Raw genomic sequence first — 21,072 nt, 5'->3', positions numbered from 1 at the left:
AGTTAATCACTTATAACATGGCAATGTGAAATTGCTCTCAGAATGTTCATTGTGGTCTTTGGGAGGATCTACTTTTGAAAAATGATACGTCATTTGATCTTACATTTCCTCTGTGGTTCTTTATGTATTTTAGCAAAGGCTGGGGATCTAGGCCAGGAGTTGTGGTGCACACCTGTAATCCTAGGTACCCAGGAAGTACCTGGGGTGTGGTTCAAAGCCAGCCCAGGCAAAAAGTTTGCTAGGCCTCATCTCAACCAATGGCTGGATATGATATGGTGGCTATTAGAGGAAGTACAAATAGGAGAATTGTGGTATATGCAGCTCAAGCATAATGAGAGACCCCATCTTAAAATAGCCAGTGCAAAAAGGGCTGTGGAGAAGCTCAAGCAGGAGAGCACCTGCTTGACAAGCGCAGATCCTGAGTTCAACTTTCAGTACTGACCCTCCCACACACCCCTAGAAGAGCTGAGGTTCTAATTTCCCTATGTTATAAATGTAAATTGAAAGTACAGTTAGTGTTTGTAGAATATAGAGGGCAAAGAGTAATTCTTTTTTGGTTGGGTTTTTTTTTTTTTTTTTGCTAAGATGGCAAGCTAGTCTTAGAATCAAAAAGTCGGGGCGGGGGGTGAGAAGAGGGGGAGAAATGACCCAAACACTGTGTGCACATATGAATAAAATAAAAATTAAAAAAAAAAGAACCAAAAATTCTGCATTGCATAGTTCATCCACATCACTGAATTTTCAGCAGGGGAGCACATTTTGGTTGTTTTATTATATTATCTAGTGAGCGATCACATCATCCCAGTGACTGGGGCCACCAACCTCCATTTCACACATTGGCTGAATTTCTGATAATCTATAAGGATTTGAATTTGGGATTGTAACCCTGTAACTGTTATGTATTAGAACAGTGGGGATTTTTTGTTTCGTTTCTTGTGTTTTTGCCCGGGGCCAGGCTCAGACTTCAATTCTCCTACCTGTGCCTACCATATCACTTGTCTTCTGGTCTGAACCACCACACCCAGCTTATTTGTTGAGATGGGGTCTCACTAACTATTTAGCATGGACTGGCCTCAAACCATGATCATCCGGATCTCCATCTCCTCAGTATCTGTGATTGCAGACCTGAGCCACTGCCTCTGGCCACATTAGAACATTTTGAAGTCTTGGGAAGTGGGTCAGGACTTAATCCCTGAAGGTTGACTGGACATTTGTCAGTTACTGTACTTGGGAAGTCTATCCAATATGAAGCATTTTCTTTACAATTAACTAAGTTTTTCTTAGTATGGCTTGCTAAGTGTCTTTTTATAGACATATAATAATTATTATATGGCTTTTTAAGATTAATGTTTTAAAATTTAAAGCTATATTCTGTAGGACAGCAGTTAAATAGAAGATTCTTGTCTTAAACTGGTAGCCAGTGTAGTTCTCTTGCATTTCAAGTTTTTTAACCCACTTTCCCCCCTTTTTTTGGTCCTACATCCATTTTAAATAATTGAACACACAGATAAAGAGTAAATTTCAAAGCATATCATGGGATATGAATGTAAGTTTAGATGGAAAGATCATAAATCAGCAAAATCAGCAAAGCATAAAAGGATTATTTCTACCCATACTTTGAAAAATAGGTGTTACAAACAGAATCTCCAACAATTTTGAAGTTAACTTCTCATCACATGCAGAAGTAGACTGTACATTCAAAGTTGCCTGCTGGAATGATAGGTGTGTGCCACCATGCCTGGCCTCCAAGTGGGTCTTGTCGATAAATAATTTTGAAGGTGTCAGAATCAGGCTGACTTGGTTTAAATCCAGCTTCTGCCACTTGCCAATTCTCCTCCCCTCCATGTGCTGTTGATAATCCTTACCTCAAAGAGTAAGAAGATCAGATTAAATGAGATGAGTGTTTTTAGAGCCTCTGGCATTCAGTATAGTAAAAATGGTGATGACTAATGGTGATAACTTTCAAAGTTCTGGTTTTTATTTCTAAAGTACCCTTTTCTACAGAAGGTTTTAAAAGTAATTTCTTTGGGCTCAGGGTATTTCTGAACATTGACTGACTTATAATTAATGGCAGATTGATGCAGCTGTCCTTCCTTGGAGCTTTTCGAAGGGAAAATAGTTGCAGCGTTGCCCTTGACATCCTCAGGTCTATAAAGTATTGTAAGCCACACAAACACACTCATCTCCCCTTTATTCTGCCTCATTAATTGTGCATCTCTTTTCCATTTCAAACTCCAGTTGGATCTGTATTTACATCGATTCAATTTTTTTAGCTGCCAGTGAGAGTCCCAGCTCACAAGTTGATTCATAGACAAGCCTTTTTTGCAGAGAGGGAGAATTTCAGCCTCAGCTTTGTCGGATCACCAATGAGTGCGTGGTCTTACAGCGTTGCTATGGAGTGGAGGAATAGAGACATGGATTTAACTTGCTTGGAGGTGAGATGTGCTTTGCCTCACTGTTTTGGCTCCCTGTGCAACACAGGAAGTACTTTGCAGTGAACTTCCTATGTTTGGACTTGACTGTTTACATTCTTTTCAGCTAACTCCAGCCTCAGCTCCAAATTCTTGGTCTGAAGGAGCTTGTGAGGTATTTCATGGTCTGTGCTAGAGGTTTCTGAATAATAGTTTTAAGAGAAAGGAGTGTAGCTCAGTGGTAGAATACTTGCCTAGCATGAGCAAGGCTCTAGGTTTGATTCCCAGCATTAAAACAAAAAAGTTTTGTGGAGCAAATTCTACCCTTTTTGTTTCTACACTTTTTTCTTTATTCATTCAGAGATTACCTATCCACCATCCCACACATAGAACAACTTTCCTGTATTGAGGTGCAGTCATCTTTATCCTCAATACAGTTGAGGATAAAAAGCTATCAGCTGCTGGGTGCCAGTAGCTACTCAGGAGGCAGAGATCAGGATTGCGGTTTGAAGCCAGCCTGGCAAATATTTCATGAGACTGTATCTTGAAAACACCCATCACAAAAAAGGGCTGTTAGAGTGACTCAAGGTCTAGGCCCTGAATTCAAACCCTTGTACCTAGGGGGGTAAAAAAAAAGCTTTTGACTTAAAATATTTTTAAGACTTAACTTAATCTTTATGAGGAATGTTTACTGTCTGATTGTGCAGCTTAAATAAAGATCAATAATGAGAATGTGCACACTTTCTTCCTTCCCTGGGCATTTAACCACATTGGCATTCCCTAAACTTGGTAGTACATTCACAGTGTGGGAGGTTCCACTAGATCCTTTTGGGAGTTGGGGGTTCATTGCTGAACAACTGAAGAGCAAAAACAGGGCTATAAAAATAGACTCGAAGGCCTCGTATGGTCTGTGTCTGATCTTTAAATGGAAGTCTTTTCAAAATGGTTTTGGAAAGTTCAGACAACTGTCTTTTTTCAATTGTGGAGTTTGTTTATGTCAGCACTGTTTTTCTCTCCTCTTCCCGGCCTCTTTTTTTCTTTTACACCAGCCACTAATAAAAGCTCAAAGTAAACTTTGCAGAATGATCCTTAAAGCATATACAGAAAGTTAAGATGGGTCCTCACATGACCTAACAAGCACTTAGGTAAAGCTGAGAGAAGTGCATGTTTAAGTGCATTTTCCTCGCCTGCCTACCTCATAATTTGAACTTACTTTTCATCAAATTTTCAACAATAGACACAAAACATTCTTGGTTTTTATAACTCTGAGACTCGTTATGTTGTAGTGTTAATCCAGTGTCTTTAAATTCATAAAGCACTTTTCATACTTACCTGAGTCCATTGTCTTATTTTGCTTGGTGTGAACATAATACATGTTGAATACAAAGTCAGGTAGATTTTCAGTCTGTTCTTTTCAATAATTCATCTTTTCCATGAAGGACCATCCTTGAACACTAGCCTTGACACCAGTAACACTTTTATCTTAAAAAACAAACAAAAATAAAATGCTTGTATCTTTAAAGGACTAATGCGATCATTTACTAATCAGATAGAAATTAGTATTTTGACACTCATCCCTTTCCAGTATAGCCCCTGGCTTTGTATTTACACAAGTTGTAAGAGTTCTCATGTGTCCTTCATGAATGAAAGTGCTGCTCTCAACGTGCCATCACTTGGGAAAGAAATGTAAGCTATTTTCTAAATTGTAATTGACAGTAAATTTGCACATAACCACTCTCAGCTTTTTCGTCAGATGTACCATGTGATTAAAGGCGTATGTTTTCTAGACTGCTGTGGTTCAGTAATACAGTCCAGCTAAGACTGTAATGCAGATCAGCTTATAACCTGAACAGGTGAACCAGATGATCTAGAAATCCTTCATATAGTCACACAGACAGAGCATGGTTTCTACACTACATTTCTTTAGCCTGTTTGTTACCAAATTTTTGCCATCCTGTACATAAGGCCTTGATCAACTGTAGGGAGTTGCTTGGTTGAGGCAATCCCCTCTTGTTGATTTCCCAGATAAGTGAAGTTGGCCATCCAAATTCTGAGGTGTCTCTGGTGTCCAGTGTCTCTTCCAACATTAAGCGGATGTCAACCATTAAAAGTTTATTTGTAGGTTTGCTCCATGTCACCCCAGGATCTTCTCAGAGTAAAACTTAACGATTGAAAACTATTGCCTAGAATCTGCTTTCCTTATTTTGGGTTTGGAGCTTAGGGTGGAACCCAGGACTCTGTGCTTGCTAGGCAGGCACTCAACCACTGAGCCACACCCCCAGCTGGGTGACTTTTAAACTTTCCCCTTGAGTGTGATTTGTTTGTGTAGATAGCAGGAGTAGAGGGCATCCATTCAGAGAGGAAGGAGGAGTGCTTATGGCCCTATCCATTGTCTAACAGTGAGGCACTAGCCAAGGAGGCAACAAAGTCTATGGTGAGAGGAGGGCTGGCAGCTGAAGCCACGTTCGGTATTTGTGTGTCAAGATTTCCAAGATATATCTTTGTCCATTCCTGAGTAGTTGACCCCTGTTTACCTTCAAAGTCCTTGGAGTAAAAATGTTAACGTCAGGACTCCCGAGAAAAACAGCACACCATCTGTACCCTGGCCTGTTTCTTTCCGTGTTACATCTATTTCAAAGCCACACTGTAAAATACTGCCTGAATGGGTTACTGACTATACTTGGCATGGAGAAAACCCCTTCCTATTATTGTCAAGGTACAGGTCTTTCAGTCATCCTTTCCAGAGTAGTTTGAGCACACAGAGGCAAAAGTTCAAACAACCATGCCCCTTCAGCCCTTTAGTAAATAAACTCTGCTTGACTCTGATTCTGTTGATATGTTAAAGATTTGAGTTTATAGCTTCTTCAAAGGCCCTGTCATGACTTTATAGCCATCCTATACAAAGCAGATTCTCCTCAGGCATGGTCATGTACACAGGGGTGGCTGGCTAACAAAAGGGAAGTGTGCTTTAGTGGAGAAGAATTAATTTAGCTGGGGTGGATGATCACGTCTGGTGGAGACTCAGATAACTCCAAAATACATCTGCCTTGATATACAGAAAGATCCAACCTCTGCAGTTACTAGCCAGGCCTTAGCAGAGATTCAGACTGTGAATCAGTGACATAAATAGTACGGGTGAAGCTTTCATTGAGGGAAATAAAACCATGTGGAATTGAAGAATTCTGGTATCCTGCTGCTTCCTCCTAGGCGAGGCGGTTTTACAGCTGATCTTGACAGTCCTCTTTATCATCTACAAATGATAGAAGCACCTCTTCAAAAGGAGAAAGGAGCTGAAGAAGTAACTCTGGAGCTCATAAGCACTGGGTGACAGGGAGGGAGGGATTAGGGTACATCATTCACAAGAACTCATTTAACTATAAATGATGACCTTCTTACTACTCTGCCTGTTAGTAGAAGGGAGTTAACACCATTTGGGCAGAATATTTCCCCATTTTATAGGTGGGGCAAGTGTATCCTTACCTTAAACCACACATAGGTTTCCCAAAGGTACCTGGCTTAGTGGTAAAGAGGGCATGAGTTTGAACGCCATCATGCATTTGCATGAATGAAAGTAAAGCCAAAAGTATACTGCATTTCAGGAAGTAGCCCAGTCACTAGGAAATACTAGAACCCTTTTATTCCAGACCCAGGGTAATTGAGGGATGAGATTAGGCTTGTCTGTCATAGCCAAGGTCATTGTATTATAACACGCAGAGACCTTGGCATGTTTAAAGTATTATCAGAGAAGAAATTGCATACACTGGAAATCATAGATAAAACCATGGAAATATTCTAGACTCGACGTGGAATAACACGTTTTTTCTGTCACTGAAACCTTCACAGCAAAATAGTTTAATTTTTTTAATGGAACAGCTGCAAAATTATGCAGGTTTTTCTTCATTCAAGGATATAAAACAGCCTAATCCTTCCTTTCAATAAGGAATCATACTTAGATTGATCACCCAGCATCATCCCAAACCTTTGGCCACATCACCACTTTTACCCAAAAAGCCCTTATGGAAGGAGTCACTTTCTTGAAGTATAACTAGGTATTTTACTAATGGATAGGGATATATACTTTCTTTTTTTAAAATTAGATTAATTACATTAAAGAGGATTTGCTGTAATGTTTACATACCTGCATACAATGTACTTTGATCAACTTCTCAGGACACATAACTTTCAAATGAGAACAATTCAGGCAAAGAGGACAGTGAGCATTAAATCAGATTCTTCCAAGGTGAAGCCAGGGCAAGGATTTAGAGGTAGTTGGATTAAGAAAAAGAACAAGGCGTAATTGGTCTGATACAATTTCTCAACAGGCAGTGACCCAGCAGCACAGGCTGTTGTATTAACAGTCCTGATGTTTCTGCAAGAAATATCCTTATTTAGGAGAAGTATGAAAAACGGTTTGTATCTGATGGATTCTCCCCCCTCCCTCCTTCTTAGTTGGAACCCACGTCTACCTGTTCCATCATAGTGGCAACTGAACAACCCCTTCGATTATTAACTGAGAACAATGTGTCCTTTGTAAAACAAAGAACTTCACAGAACTGCAATGTCCTTACATAAACACACCCAATCAGAGGAATCAGAAAATTGAATTCTGATATGAATTCTGACAGTGGCTACATTGGAACTTAAGTGAATATTTGACTTTTCTGGGTCCTTGTTTCTTCATCTGTGTAGGGGGAGGCTGTTGACATTTTAGATGAGACATTTCTTATAGTCTGTGGTACTGTCCAACTCGGATTAGGTCTTTATTATCCTTGCCTCCTCCTAGTGCATATCAATATGATCTTCAGTCAGGTGACACCCCCTCATCCCCCTCACAAATGCCCAAATATTCCTAAGGGTTGGGGAGAGAGCACGTGATACCCGTGGTTAAGAACTATTAGGTTAGATGTCTCAGCTTTTAGTAAAATGTTGTGAATTTCCTCTGTAGATAACCCTCTACTACTTAGCATCAGAGAACCCACCCCCTATTCTCTACTAGCTTTCTTTTGTGATATTTACTCAGTTTTGTTTTTTAAAATGTCTGAGTATTAAAAGTGTTCCCAATGCTATGTGTATAAAAGGTTGAAAATTTCTGTTCATTTGGTTTCAGAAGTACTAGTTGGAAGAGATTTCTGAAATTGTGATGTTAATTTTTTTTTCCCCTTCTCCTCTAGTTTCCTCATTTGTCAAATCATCCTTTTTGTGTAACTGACTGTTCTTCTTCACTTACCTCCACACCATTTTCTGAGTCCTATCCTCTCCACTGTAATCAGTCACCAGAGGAGTTTGTATTTGCTCTAACCTTCAGTGGTTTAAGGCTTAGCTGAATGAAACTATTGTTTTCATAGACCCCTGCCTGGGGAGACCTTTGCATAAACTGTGTTTAGAATCTGTTTCTAATCTGACTGAGTGTTTTATGATGCCTGTAGAAGAGAAAACTGATAATACTCAAAAAACTGTAAATATGTTTTGGTCCCTGTGAAAACTCAGGATATCGCTAACGTATGCATTTACCTACTTGTTTGTGATAGAAATGAGATGTCTGTCAATTAGTCTCAGAAACCAGCTTATATTTCTCACTTGTGTTTTTAATTTCCAAAAGTAAAAGTCAATTTTTTAAACTTCATTTCCTTTTGTTCCATTGAAAGACTTGTCCCCAGGATATTTCCTTTCCTTGTGACCGAAATGTTCTTTAAAAACAGTAGAAGACTTTTATTCTTAGCCCTCCTTATAAAATGTTTTAAAATATAACAGCATAGGGAAATGAAAATCAAAACCACAATGAGGTATCACGTCACATGGGTGGTTCACATAAAAAAAAGACAATAATAGTATCTGGCATGGATATGAAAAACTTGCAGTGCTCATACATTGGTAGTGGGATTAAAATGATCTAGCTGCTTTAGAAAACAGTGAGGCAGTTCTTTAGAAAACTTAACATAGAGTTACTGTATGATCTATCAATTCTACTCCTAGAGAATCAGAACATATTCACACAAAAATTTGTACTGAGTGTTCATAGCAATCTTATTCACAATAACCAAAAAGTTAAAATAGGCCAATGAACTAGGGAAAGGAGAAATAAAATATGGTAAATCCATACAGTGGAATATTATTCAGCAATTAATAAAAACAGTATAGTATTACTACCTGCTACAACATGGATGGACCTAAAGAAGGATCAGTCCTAAAAAGACCACATAGTATATGATTTCCATTTATATGAAATACCCAGAATATGTAAGCAAATTCATAGAGATTGAAAGGAGAAAAGGGATAAATGGGGAGTGATTGCTAATGGGTACAAAATTTCTTTTTTGAGGTGCAAGAAACTCTTCAAATACATTTTGTGATTGAATGAAAGCAAACTTTATTTTTGAGATAAGGGCCTTGGCTGGCCTCGAATTTGTGATCCTCCTGCCTTAGCCTCCTGAGTGCTGGAATCACAGGGGTACACCACCCTGACCAGCCGAACTTTTTTTTAAGGTAGTATGGTATAATGAAGCCATCTCCAACTTGGTGTGTCTTTCCCACATACCCTTAGGACTAGAAGACTTGAGTGCACCAAGAGTAAGGATAGGTAATAGAAATCATTCCCTCACCCGATTTATTACCTGTCCTGGTCTGCTGCAGGGGAAGGAATGCTGAGCTGGAGCAGTGGGTTTCTTATGGAAGAAACCAAGTGGTTGCTGAGAAACCAGATAGCTGTTTACTAAACCCCAACCAAGTCATGACCTTAGTGAGCTTGAATCCAAAGGCCTTACAAAACCTCCATAGCATCTGTACAGCATACCATTCTCTATTTACTGCCGAGAGTTGGATTGGTTCTCCCTTCCCCGTGGATACCAGTTTATGTAGCCACTGCTTACAGTAATCAACGCTGTTGAATCAGCTCTTGTTCAGTGCTTGGTGATTCCTGATAATTTGGAAAGGAAGCCACTTTTCTGTCTTTCTCTCCATACTACCTGACTCTTATTCCTTCCAGGATTAGAAATAAAGACCTAAAAATGATTATAACTCAGATGCAGTCAATGATAAGTCAGGCCAGCAGTGGTTCCAAGTAGATCAGCTGCCCCATGATGGTGGAGAATTCTAACTGCTGATTATGAAGCAGCCCTGGATACTTGCTGAGGTCGCTGACCAAGAAAACCGAAGAGGCCTTAGGGAATGTGGCTTCACACACAATCAGAAACAAAGATAAGGAGAGGCAAGGATAAGGATAAGATAAGGAGGAGGGGAGAAAAAAGAAGACCCAAATATTGAGATTGGCTAGATTACAGGGTCAGGGATCAGGTATGGGGACCAGTGACAAGTTTGGCCTTGACTTGAGCTCCTCCTTTCTTCAAGTTTCTTATTTTCTGGACCTACTATGAGAATTTCACTGGCTTTGTTATAACTTCATAAAGTTTAGAAGATTCCTAAGGCTAAGGAAAACCTGAATAGATTATTATAAAAGGAAATGGACTATGGTCTTAATGTTCTTTCTTGTTTCTGGTGACAAGTCATTCTTATTCTGTATTTGAAAGTAAGAATGAATTGGTTAAAACTCTTAAGCAGAAGGCATTTTTCTCTCCCCATTAGCACAGATACCCCACATTGCTTAAAGCTGCCATGGAATTTCACTTGGAGTGGTGTGGAGAAAGGGACAGGACCCTGTGAACTAGAATCAACTAGGGAACTCTTTCAGACACTGCTACTATGGTGCTGTAATTTTTGTCCTGTACACCCCCAGATGACAAAATCCACAGGTGCTCAATCAAGTCTCTGGTATAAAATGCTGTATAAAATAGTGTTTGTTTATAAACTCTGCACATCTTCCCATATACTTTCAGTCACCATTCAGAAAGCAATGGAAATGCTGTCTAATTTGTTCTACTATTATTTAGGAAATAACAAGAAAAAATCTTTGTGTGTAGTACAACTGGGTTTTTTAATTTTATGGCGTATGTGTACAAAGGTGTCTCACTGTAGTGTATTGATATGTGCTTATAATATATTTTGATCATATTCATCCCTCTACTCTTAACCTTTTACTATTTATATATATACATGTGTATGTGTATAAAAATTATGTATTATATATAATAAATAAAATATATATATAAATTGTGTATGCATATAAATTATTTATATATATAATTTTGGTGGTACCAGGAATTGAACTCAGGACTTTGTGCTTGCAAGGCAAGTGCTCTACACTTGAGCCACACCACTGGTCCTTTTTTCTTTGCTGTTTTGTTGTTGTTGTTATTGCTTACTATTCTTAACGGGTTTCATTATGTTATTGTCACATGCGTATAATTACTTTGACCAGGGTCTCAGTCAGTTGCCTGTGCTTCCCTTGAGCTTATGATTCTCATGCCTTCTCCTCCTGAGTTCTGGGATTACAGGTGTGCACCACCACACCTGGCTTTTTTGGATATTTTTCATCAGCATTTGGTTGAATCTGTGGATACAGAAGACACAGTATGTGTTTGAGAGAGGGATGACTACAGTGATAGTAATGGACTATAAAATCATGGAATAAAATATGAATCTGTCAGAACTGATATAAATGAATGATTGGGTAATTAATACAGTGGCTCAAAGTTAAAGCTTTCCCTGGATAAAAATATGGTGTATTGTAAAGGAATGGTGAAATTACCAAAACACCACTTGCTAAGGATCAGTAGTAGGTTTGTTTGTAATAGTAAGTTTGATGAAAAACAAGGTATTTCTATAACTGAAAGTATCATTCTGTAGGCTACTTACTAGTTAAAAAGGGGTACATGAGTAACCTTAAAGTAGAGCTACTTAGCAAATGGTCAAAGCTCTTATCACTTAGTGGGACAAAATTGACATCCTGTGCCTTGTGATACAATCCACTGATCGGAACGCACATTGCTCATATTCCTGCCCAAGACACATAACCTGAACCTAAACCAGAAAAAGATTAGATAAGGCAAAACTTAGGGACATTCTATAAAACAAATAGCCTACACTTTAAAAAATGTCAAGCTCATGAGAGACAGGGACTGAAGAACTTTCCACATTAACGGAGACTGAAAAGATGTGACAAGTAACTGCTATATATGATTCTGGATTAGATCCAGATCAGGAAAACAAAGATTTGTCCTTGTGTTTAGGAAGTCAGTCTTAAGCAAAATTACATCATAGTTGCCACTTACACAGTAGGGAAACAACTGTGTGTATAGTAAGGAGAGGAGAGGGAGGATGATAATTAAATATGGCAGGGTGTTAGCTGGGCGTCAGTGGCTCACGCTTGTAATCCTAGCTACTCAGAAGGCAGAGATCGGGAGGATCGAGGTTCAAAGCCAGCCCAGGCAAATAGTTCTCAAAGACTCTATCTCAAAAAAACCCTTCACAAAAAAGGGCTGGTGGAATGGCTGAAAGTATAAGCCCTGAGTTCAAAACCCAGCTAACAAGAAATCTGGACAATGGATGTACAAGATTTGTCTGCAGCTTTTCTGTAAGACTGAAATCATTTCCAAATAAGATTTTTAACAAAAAAACTTTTAAGTGATCAGAAAGCCGGGATCACTGGTTGAGTGCGGTGTGCCAGGTTGTCTACTGTTGACTGTGCTCTGCTGTGTCACCATTGATAAGAAAGTACTACTTCAGCTCTTTCCATCTCTCTTTAAAAAACATCTGCATTGAATTTTATAAGTTACACATATTTGTAAAAATTTCGAGCAGTACCAAATTGCACAGGAGTCTATGTCTGTGCTCCCTCACCCCAACTTACCATTGTAGTGTTATGTGGTCATGAGTGTGTGCACACTCATCTCCTCCCTATATCCTTGTACTACTAAACATTGATCAGTATCCTCTTTTAAAAATGTAATATAGCCATTTTTTGCAGTAACTGTATAGTACTCTGCTTCATTCTTTATCATATGTTCTCTAAATGATTCCACTGCCCCTAAAACTCACTGTCAAGGCGTGGTGCCTCAGGCCTGTAACCCCAGCTATTTGGGAGGTGGAAATTGAGAGGATCGAGATTCCAGACTAGCCTAGGCAAAAAGTTAACAGAAGGCATAGATAGAATGATCGTGTTCTGAAGCTGGCTCCAGGAAAAAATGTGAGGCTCTTATTCCAGAAAAAAAAAAGGAAGGAATTAAAACTTTGAAGAAAAAAAAAAAAGATAGATTCACTTTAATGGCAGAACCATTTATAAGCACCCCTGGGGATAGCTCTTGGGTTACTGAAGTGAAGCACTCAGTGAACTCAGCACAAAGTGAACTCTGGCCACCTTCATTTTCTGTGTCTGTACTCAAGGATGAAATCTACAGAAGAGCAAACATGCTTACCACTGGGTGGGATCCAGCCTCTAAAATACTCAGCTATGGTCAGAGAAGCAAGGATACAGGACAGAGACATTGGCCCCCAGCTCCCTTCCAAAGGAAGAAGAACCAGCAGGGCAGCCATCTCACCCAGCTTCTCCTCCCAGGATCTCTCTGAGTGCTTTGTGTCTGGTCTGTTGCAGCTTCTCCATTGAACCCTACCACCACTAGAGTTACCCTCAGCCACCATGATTCTCAGACATGGTCCTTGTGCAGACAATATCAGCATTACTTGAACCTTTTAGAAATGTGTACCTCTGAGGTCCCCTGCCACACCTACTGAGTCAGAAACTGCAGCGGGCCCAGGGCTCTTGTTTAGCAAGTCCGCTAGTTGATTCATTGGGATGTGTACCAACATTTAAGGATTTCAGCTCTGCACACACTCCAAAGTCCTCATAAATTGCCCTTTGTGATCTCACCCCCACCCACTAAGCAAGCCTTCCCCCCTGTATCCTGTCACATAGAAATTTGCTGAGCCCTTTCCTGGACTGACTGTTCACCACCTGGTGAACTTCTGCTCTTCATTGCTTCCTCTAGCTTCCCGCCCTCCCAGGCACTCTCTGCCTTACTGAAACCTCCCTGCTGTACTCAGAAGTGAACCAGACCAAGGACATGGTGTTACAGCAGTGTCTTGTCATGTTGCATAGATTACCCAGGTTGGGAGTTCAGCCTCTGTAGATCATATTGAACCTGGATTCCCTGTAGCCAGTAGGATTGGGTAATTTATAAATAACCATTGATCGTTTAATTGCTGTACGGATTTCTAGAGTCTGTCCTTTCTCTTGCATGTAAATAGGACACCATTTACATCTGGAAGGGAAATTTCTCAGTACTTATCAGTAGACTTTGGGTAAATCAGATGCTAGAGAGCAAAAGTTGACTTGGAGAGGTACAAATTTCCCCTTCACTTGGCAGTGACCTTCTCCTGACAGCATTTAATGAGAGTTACTATAGCCAGAGAAGAATCTTATTAGGCTTTAATTAAAAGCACAAGGTGTTTTTCCCCCATGTCTGCTCCTTCCTCTGTCTTCTTTCTTTTTTTCCATCTTTCTCCTGTCTTTCTTTTCTCCCTCTTCACTTGCATGTTCTCCCTCCCCTTGCCCCTTTCAGTCTCCTCTCCATTCTTCAACATTTAAAATGTTTGGGGCTTGGCTAATCCCTATGGATAGAAACTTAGCTGAGCAGGATATTGATTACCAAATATGGTGTTGCTGCTAAAGATGTTGGAGGAATGTGGCTTGTATTCTAAGCCTCTGGCCTCTGAATAAGCTGCCAAACAAATTAGGTCATTTTAACTTCTGAGCCTCTTTTTTTTTTTTTTTTTTAATAAGGATGCTGGAACTTCGATTTGGAACATGATGTTATTTTAGCTCACACAAGAGCAGGGTATGAAGAAGGGGACAGGGAGCACAGTGCAGCGTGTTTTAGGATGTGAGCCACCAACCTAGGTTGTGTAAGAGGCAAGCATAGAGGTGTGGAGCCTCAGTGGATTCTGGAACACTAGTGAATAAGAAAGGTGTAGATTTTAGATTTTTAGCAACATTGGCTAAAGCAAAGAACTTAATAGAGCGCACACAGGTCCTAGGACACCCTTGTCATTTTGCCCCCAGTGGCCTGTGCCATGGTCCTTATGTGATGTCAGCTCAGGTTTAGCAAAGGTTTATTGCTGGAGCTGACACCCTGAAATTGATGGCAAGTTGCTACTGTGTGTGCCTGAAGTGGTATGGGTATGAATGTACTGAGTGCTGCTGCAGTGTACCTTTAGGTGACAACCAGTGCCCATACTTGTCTCCCAGCAAAGACCACAGTTCTTCAGGTCCATATTAGGAAATATTTATTCTGTTGGCAGAGTAGTTTGATAGGCTAAAATGTTACTGTTGTAAGCTGTTAGAAGCAAACGCTACTTCAAAGTGCAGCTTTCTTTCTTTATATATGTTTTTTGGCAAGACAATACTGAGGTTTCCCTCAGGACCATTTAAAGAAAAAACTTCCTTTTATGTTTCGAAAACCTGTTAACCCCTCTTACTTTTGTTGGTTAGGTCTATACAAGTGGATTCCTTGTTTGCCACCCTTAATTGGTTTCCTCTTTGAGTACATCAGGCTCACAAAGAAATTCTACCTGCTTGGGATATCTCTGGATCAGAGCTATGTAGCTGGTGTTGGTCCTTCCCGAGGACCTCTGCTTCCTCCCACCCCCCACTCCTGTTTCCTTTTGTAGACATCACCTTCGGTCCTAGGCTCTTCCTTGCATTTCTGGAACTGAGCCTGTGAAGGTCAGAGTCATTCATCCTGGTCTCCCAAGTAAGAGTCTTTTTCTTGTGGACATTGCTCATATTTTTCTTCAAATTAAGAAGAAAGGGAGTGGGGATCATCAGGGCCACCTGTGTACATTCCCAACACTCAACTGCAAAGTGTGTCCCTAGGTTACTCATTTTCAAGACTTAGACGAACATGAGACCTGAGTCTATTTTGGGTTTGCATGTGCACATTGTATTTGGATATCTTTTACCATTACTGCGAGGATCCAGAATTCAGGGCACTCAGCACAGTTTTCTTTAGGTTTTTAATTACGCTTAGTAATGAAGACATGGGAGGGCTCTAAAATGGATTTGTCTTAAATCTTGTTGTGATTTGCTGTATTGAGTATGGTTTTTTTGGGGGGAGTTACAATTGCAATGATAAGGGACAAGGATAATTTAAATTACTGTCATGTCTTTGGCTTGTATAATCCTTTGGCTTTTCATGTAGATTTTATAAGCTATGCTTTGTACTGGGGGGCTCATGCCTGTAATCCTAGCTACTCAGGAGGCAGCGATCAGGATTGCAGTTTGAAACCAGCCCCAGGCAAATAGTTCTCAAGAACCTATCTCGAAAAAACCCATCTTAAAAAAGGGCTGGTGGAGTGGCTCAAGGTGTAGGCCCTGAGTTCAAACCCCAGTACCACATAATAAAAAAGAAAAAAAATTATAAGCTAACTGGAATCAAATGATACTAGTTATGTTAAAATTCTTGCCACCTATTAATTCCTGTCTGCTGAGTAATACAGAGTACTTGTTTACCTTTGTAAAGCTCTGTGTTAGGAAGAGACTGGGATTCTTTCTCTCCATTTATAGGTAATGAAACTAAAAGCATTGAAGAATTACATTGTTTATAACACTGATCAGAACTCAGGCCTCTTCGGATTTCAAGTGTCAAACTCCAGGGTTGCACAGTATTTCATTCTCATTAGTAACCATCGTCAAAGTTTTTAACTGTGCTAGGGATTTGCTTGACTAAATTTTAAAAACTCAAGCTTGGATAGCTTTTGCTCAGGAAGAAAAGGGATAGTTGAAAATTCATGTAACTAAATTTTTTAGTAGAGTAAGCTCAATTCTCCTGACTTTCTGGACACATAGAGTTGTGGGATTTTGTATATTCTATGTAAATAGAATGAGAGCTCTTGCTAACCTTTTTTTCCTGATAGGGCAGGGTTTACTGGTGTGTTTATTTTGTCACCATTCCGGTTTGACTCTAAGGAAATGAAAACATCTTCCATTTGTTCTTTATTTCCAAAGGGCATCCGCTTCGATCCTGAAATTCCGCAAACACTACGACTAGAGTTTGCTAAGGCAAACACGAAGATGGCCAAGAACAAGCTAGTAGGGACTCCAAACCCCAGTACTCCTCTGCCCAACACTGTACCTCAGTTCATTGCCAGAGAGCCATGTAAGTTGATCTATTTTCATTTTCAAAAAAAAGTACCAGAATTGTTCATGTGCTACACGTGAGCGTCACCATGGCCTGTAGAGCTGGCTTCTTGTATTCCATTTTGCTGACGAGATTGCTTGTTCAGCAGTCTTGTTGGTGATTGGCCATCCCGAAGTATGGTGGAACCAGAACTTCAAATTTTCATTTGTTGTGCTATCGATTTCCCTAATGTGACATTGACCATTTGCTTTGGGGTGTAAACCCTCTATCCCCGTTCCACCCCATCCTTGGGCACTTGGACCTCAACATTCACTTTGCTCTGTGGTTTTGGAAAAAGAGTGTATTAAAAGTAAAAAAATCGTATCTTAGGAAGTAAGTAGTCCTATTTTTGAGAGCAGGTTAGCTATACAAGTCTACAGGGAATAGTTGACACACACAGAATTTATAGATTGGAACAATCAGTTCCAGCAAACTAGTACCAGTAAAGTTTTAGGAAATCTGGGGCTTCCTGTTTTAAATTATTTGAGTCAGGCCACTCGCTAATTGCTAAACAAGTTTTTTACCGGACATTAATGAGCTTATTCTATTAAATGTCCAGACTGCCTTAGGTTGGATAACTTTAAAAGACTGTCTTACTTAATTTCTTTCTCAAGCTCAATCAGTGGCAGAAGTGAGGCATGAGAGAGAATTTAATTTTTCCTTTTATTGCAGAGCCATGTGTGATTTAATATGGCAGGCACTCACGAAGGCCCAGGTTACTTGGAATGTTTCTGTCCCACCGTTCTTGATCTCTTTCCAAACCACATGATCATGGTCTTCTTCCTGCTTTCCTAACAATATGTTTCAGCTCTTCTTAGTGAACTTGAAGGGCATGTGGGCTCCTTGCTCTACCCCAGGTCATGTGCATGTCAGATTTAATCAGTGATCTTGGAAGTTAATCACTCTACAATCTCAGTCACTCTTGAGAAACTGGTGCTGCACCATGGAAACTAGCAGATAAGAGTTTCTCCCCCAGCATGTTCTGAAACAAAGTTTTCTATGAAGCCAAAAAGTCATAACAGAAAAAAAATTATTTTATTTTTTCATGTCCTAGGGAAACTTGAAACCTTTGTTTATTTTGGGAAGGAAATCGAAACAAAAGTTCATCTTCTATAGTACAGTTGCATTTTATGAGGATATAGGAAAATTCCTGACATAATTCTTAATCTTAAACCATCTAGCTTAGTGCTCTGTATTGTATGTATTTAATAAAGATGTATTAAAGTGGATAAATGGAAATTAGAATTTGTTTATAAAATCAGGGAGACATCCTTACACCTCTTTATTTCCATCTGAAATTTTTTCTCCTCTTGATAAGGGCATCAGAAAAGACCTCGGAATGCTTTTGCTTTTCAGCGAAATTTGTCTTTCACTTGAAAAGATGAAATCAGACAGGAAGTAAAAGGCTGATGATAACTTCAGCCTTTCTACTCTTGTTGAATGGTCTCTATTTTGAAACTCAAATCTTTTTTTCAACCTGTTGTGAAATAGATTGCCAGGAAGGTGACAACCAGTTCACAACAGGATACATAGCAGCTCCAAAAATGAACACCCTGGCTAGCCATCCTCAAGCTGCTGGAGTTACAGGTGTGGAATGCAGAGCTTAGCATTCTGACTGACTCTGCTCACTTCCCTTCTCTGTACAGAACAGCTCAAAAGTGGTCAGATAGTTTCCATGACAGGGTCAAAATTTGTTGCTCACAACAAAACAGACTTGAATTTAAAAAAAAAAAAATCAGACTGCCAGTGGTGTATTCTTGACAATATGAAAGTTACCAACGTCTCTCCTAATACAGCTCATTTTTACAAGAGAGAGGCCCTGGTGAGCAGCAACTCCACTGACTCAGGTCGACCTTATCACCCATTGCCCTTCCCTGTGGCGATTTGGAGTTTTCCTGTCACATTCACAGAATCGTTGCTTTCCTGGCAGCACTTGGCTGCTAAGAGTGCCGTAGTGGGTGTAGATAGCAGATACAGTTACCCTGTACAGTAGTCAGTGCTGGAAGCAGTTGGTTTAACCACCTAGGTGTAGACTGTGTGGGAATCAGAATTTGGCAATTGGAAAAGCCCCAAAGTTCTCTCTCTTTTAGACTATGAGAAAGGTTTTTCTTGGTGCTTCTTTTTATCAGTGTTTTTACATGGGTTGTGCCTGAAACTCAGTGCCATCTCTAACAACAAACAGTTTCTTGAACTCTCAATTCTCAGTAAATACCTGTTGAACTGAAATGGGCACCCAGTGTGTTAGACCCCAGAGAAGAAGGAAGCTATGGTTATTGCTTAACGGAGCTGTCAGTCCAAGGAGTTGTTAATGGTCACCATTGTCAGAAAATCTGTCTCCATATAAAGGATATAAAAAAGATTCTGTAGCACAGTCCAGATTGCCCCCACATCGGACTGCAGGTAGTGCTGAATGTTCCTGCTTGTCCATGCTGAGCATGCAGAAGGAAGAAACCAGGTTTTACAGCTTGGCAAGATAATTAGGGGCCTTGGCTTCAGACCTGAATGTATGGGTAAGAGTTCTGGTTCTGGTGGTTATTGGCAAGCTTTGTGACCGTAAGGAAAAACATTTAATCTTGCTGTGTGCTCTTGTTCCCTCAGCTCTAAAATGGGAATTTTATGTTTTACTCACATGATTTTGATGAGAGCTAAATAAAACAGTGTGGTGGGGTTGCATTCAGGACTAAGTAGGTGTGGTATATATGGAGTTCTAGGTAAATATCAAATGCTACCCAAAAAGCACCGATTTGCCTCTCTTTCCTAATACTTAGAGCTGGTGTCATCATTGTGTGACCATAGCCAATTGACACTGCAAGTTTAGAAAAAGCATGGATGAGACTCACATACCTTCCCAGGGAAGTAGTATATTTAGTACCTTACTTAATAAGTAGTATATTTAGAAAACTAAATTTTTACTAATGGGATCATTAGTTTGAACTTCTCTTACTCCCTTATGTAATAAAATTGCAAGAAAATTATGAAAGCAAGCAGTAAGAGATGGAGACAGGGAGTTCAGCTCAGTGGAAGAGCATGTGTTTAGGATGTATGAGATTCTGGGTTTGACACTCAGCACCAGAGACAAAACAAAAAAATGAAGGTAGGAAAATTATAAGTGTCACATTCTCCTAGATTATGGATAGATTGTACAGGAAGGTAGTATCCTATAGTGGAAGAACTCTGCTTGAGAGATGAAAAAGGGGCAACTCATCATCTCTGATTTGTTTTTGTATAAAATGATACTGTGCGTGAGACATTGCTCCGCATTTTACATTTTACTGTTTTCAGTAGCACTGTTTTGTAGTTGGAAGAATCTAAGGCCCAATCCCAGTCTAGTAAATAATTTGGTTTGCACAGTCAACAAATATTATACACTAAATTTTGTTCCCCAAAATTCATCAGTTGAAATTTCATCCCTGAATACTTCAAAATGCAACCATGTTTGGAAATTTTTAAAAGGTTTTCATGTTGAGATGAGGCTCTTAGGATGGGCACCCAGTTCTGCTGTCCTTATAAGAAAAGTGAACTCAACCCGTATGTGTGCTCACAGCTCAAAGGCCATATGCAGACACAGCTTTGCTTAGAGCCGTGAGAAAATCAATTTCTGCTTTAAGCCACGCAGTCTGTGGTGGTCTGTTCTGGCACACAGCCCTAGCAATCTTAACAGACCAAGTGAAACAGACTGGACTTCAATTCTGACCCGTTACCTACAGGTTTAGTAACTTTGGTCAAGTTATCTTACCTCTCTGTCTCTGTTTTCTCAGTTTTAAAAAAGATGGCATTACTAATTGTACCTACCCATAGATTGGATCAGTGGCCACATGTAAAAATGAGAAAAAGAGCTGGAAGTGAGGCCCAAGCAGTAGAGCACCTGCCTAGCAAGCACGAAGCCCTGTAATCAACCCGAGTACTGTGGGAAAAAAAAAAGTTAGAGAGGAGCCACATCTGCAGCACTCAGTAACCATGTTTATGCTCTTTTATTATTCCCAGGGAGTGTGAAGGAGGTGCACTTCAAATTTTTTCTTAAATTTCAATTCTTACTAGGTTATGGTTAATGAACATATTTAATTCAGTTTTGTTGGGGGAGGAGGGATGAGAAATACTGAGGTTTGAACTCAGGGCCTCTTGCTTGCCAAGCAGGTGCTGTACTCATGAGCTGCTCCAAAAGCAGTTTTTTTGTGTGTGTTGGGTATGTTTGAGATAGGGTCTTGCTTTTTGCTCAGGCTGGCCTCAAACCATAATCCTCTGATCTCTGACTCCTCAGTAGCTAGGATTATAGGCATGAGCCGCCAGTGCCCAACCTCAATTCAGCTTTTATAGAGCAAATATCAAGATGCCAGAACTGGGCCGTAATCTTGAATTGTTGAGGATCCTGTAGTCCCACCTCAGGGTCCCTGATTTTCTAAGGTCTCTTAGCTCTGTATTTCTGATGCCCAGTTAAGTTTGAGAATCACCAGTTTGCCCCAAATTGGAAGTTAAGTTCTCCTCCTTGCTCACTCTACATCTCCCCTGTTTCCTTCCAGCCAAATGCATGCTCTGTTGAGTTCTCTCAAATCCCTGGTGAGCACATAACCCTTTGGTGAATAATCAGACCACTTCCT

The 21,072-nt window shown here is 39.9% G+C and overlaps 1 protein-coding gene across 6 annotated transcripts in view; it reads left to right on the top strand.

Moving 5' to 3' along the window:
- The window catches only part of Rbpms (RNA binding protein, mRNA processing factor), a 155,373-nt gene that overhangs the window by 80,385 nt on the left and 53,916 nt on the right, over positions 1–21,072 (top strand). For all 6 annotated transcript variants that reach the window (XR_012441465.1, XR_002212921.2, XM_020172634.2 and 3 more), the window contains exon 5: positions 16,306–16,456. Coding sequence is in view for 4 of the 6 variants with exons in the window: in XM_020172634.2 (XP_020028223.1) it covers positions 16,306–16,456 (151 nt within the window). In the remaining 2 variants the exon portion in view is untranslated. The remainder of the gene's footprint in view (positions 1–16,305; positions 16,457–21,072) is intronic.

This window comes from Castor canadensis, chromosome 14, assembly GCF_047511655.1.
Source record: "Castor canadensis chromosome 14, mCasCan1.hap1v2, whole genome shotgun sequence".
Lineage (NCBI taxonomy): Eukaryota > Metazoa > Chordata > Mammalia > Rodentia > Castoridae > Castor > Castor canadensis.
The sequence above is the reverse complement of the archived record's forward strand: the minus strand, read 5'-3'. Positions and strand labels throughout refer to the sequence as shown.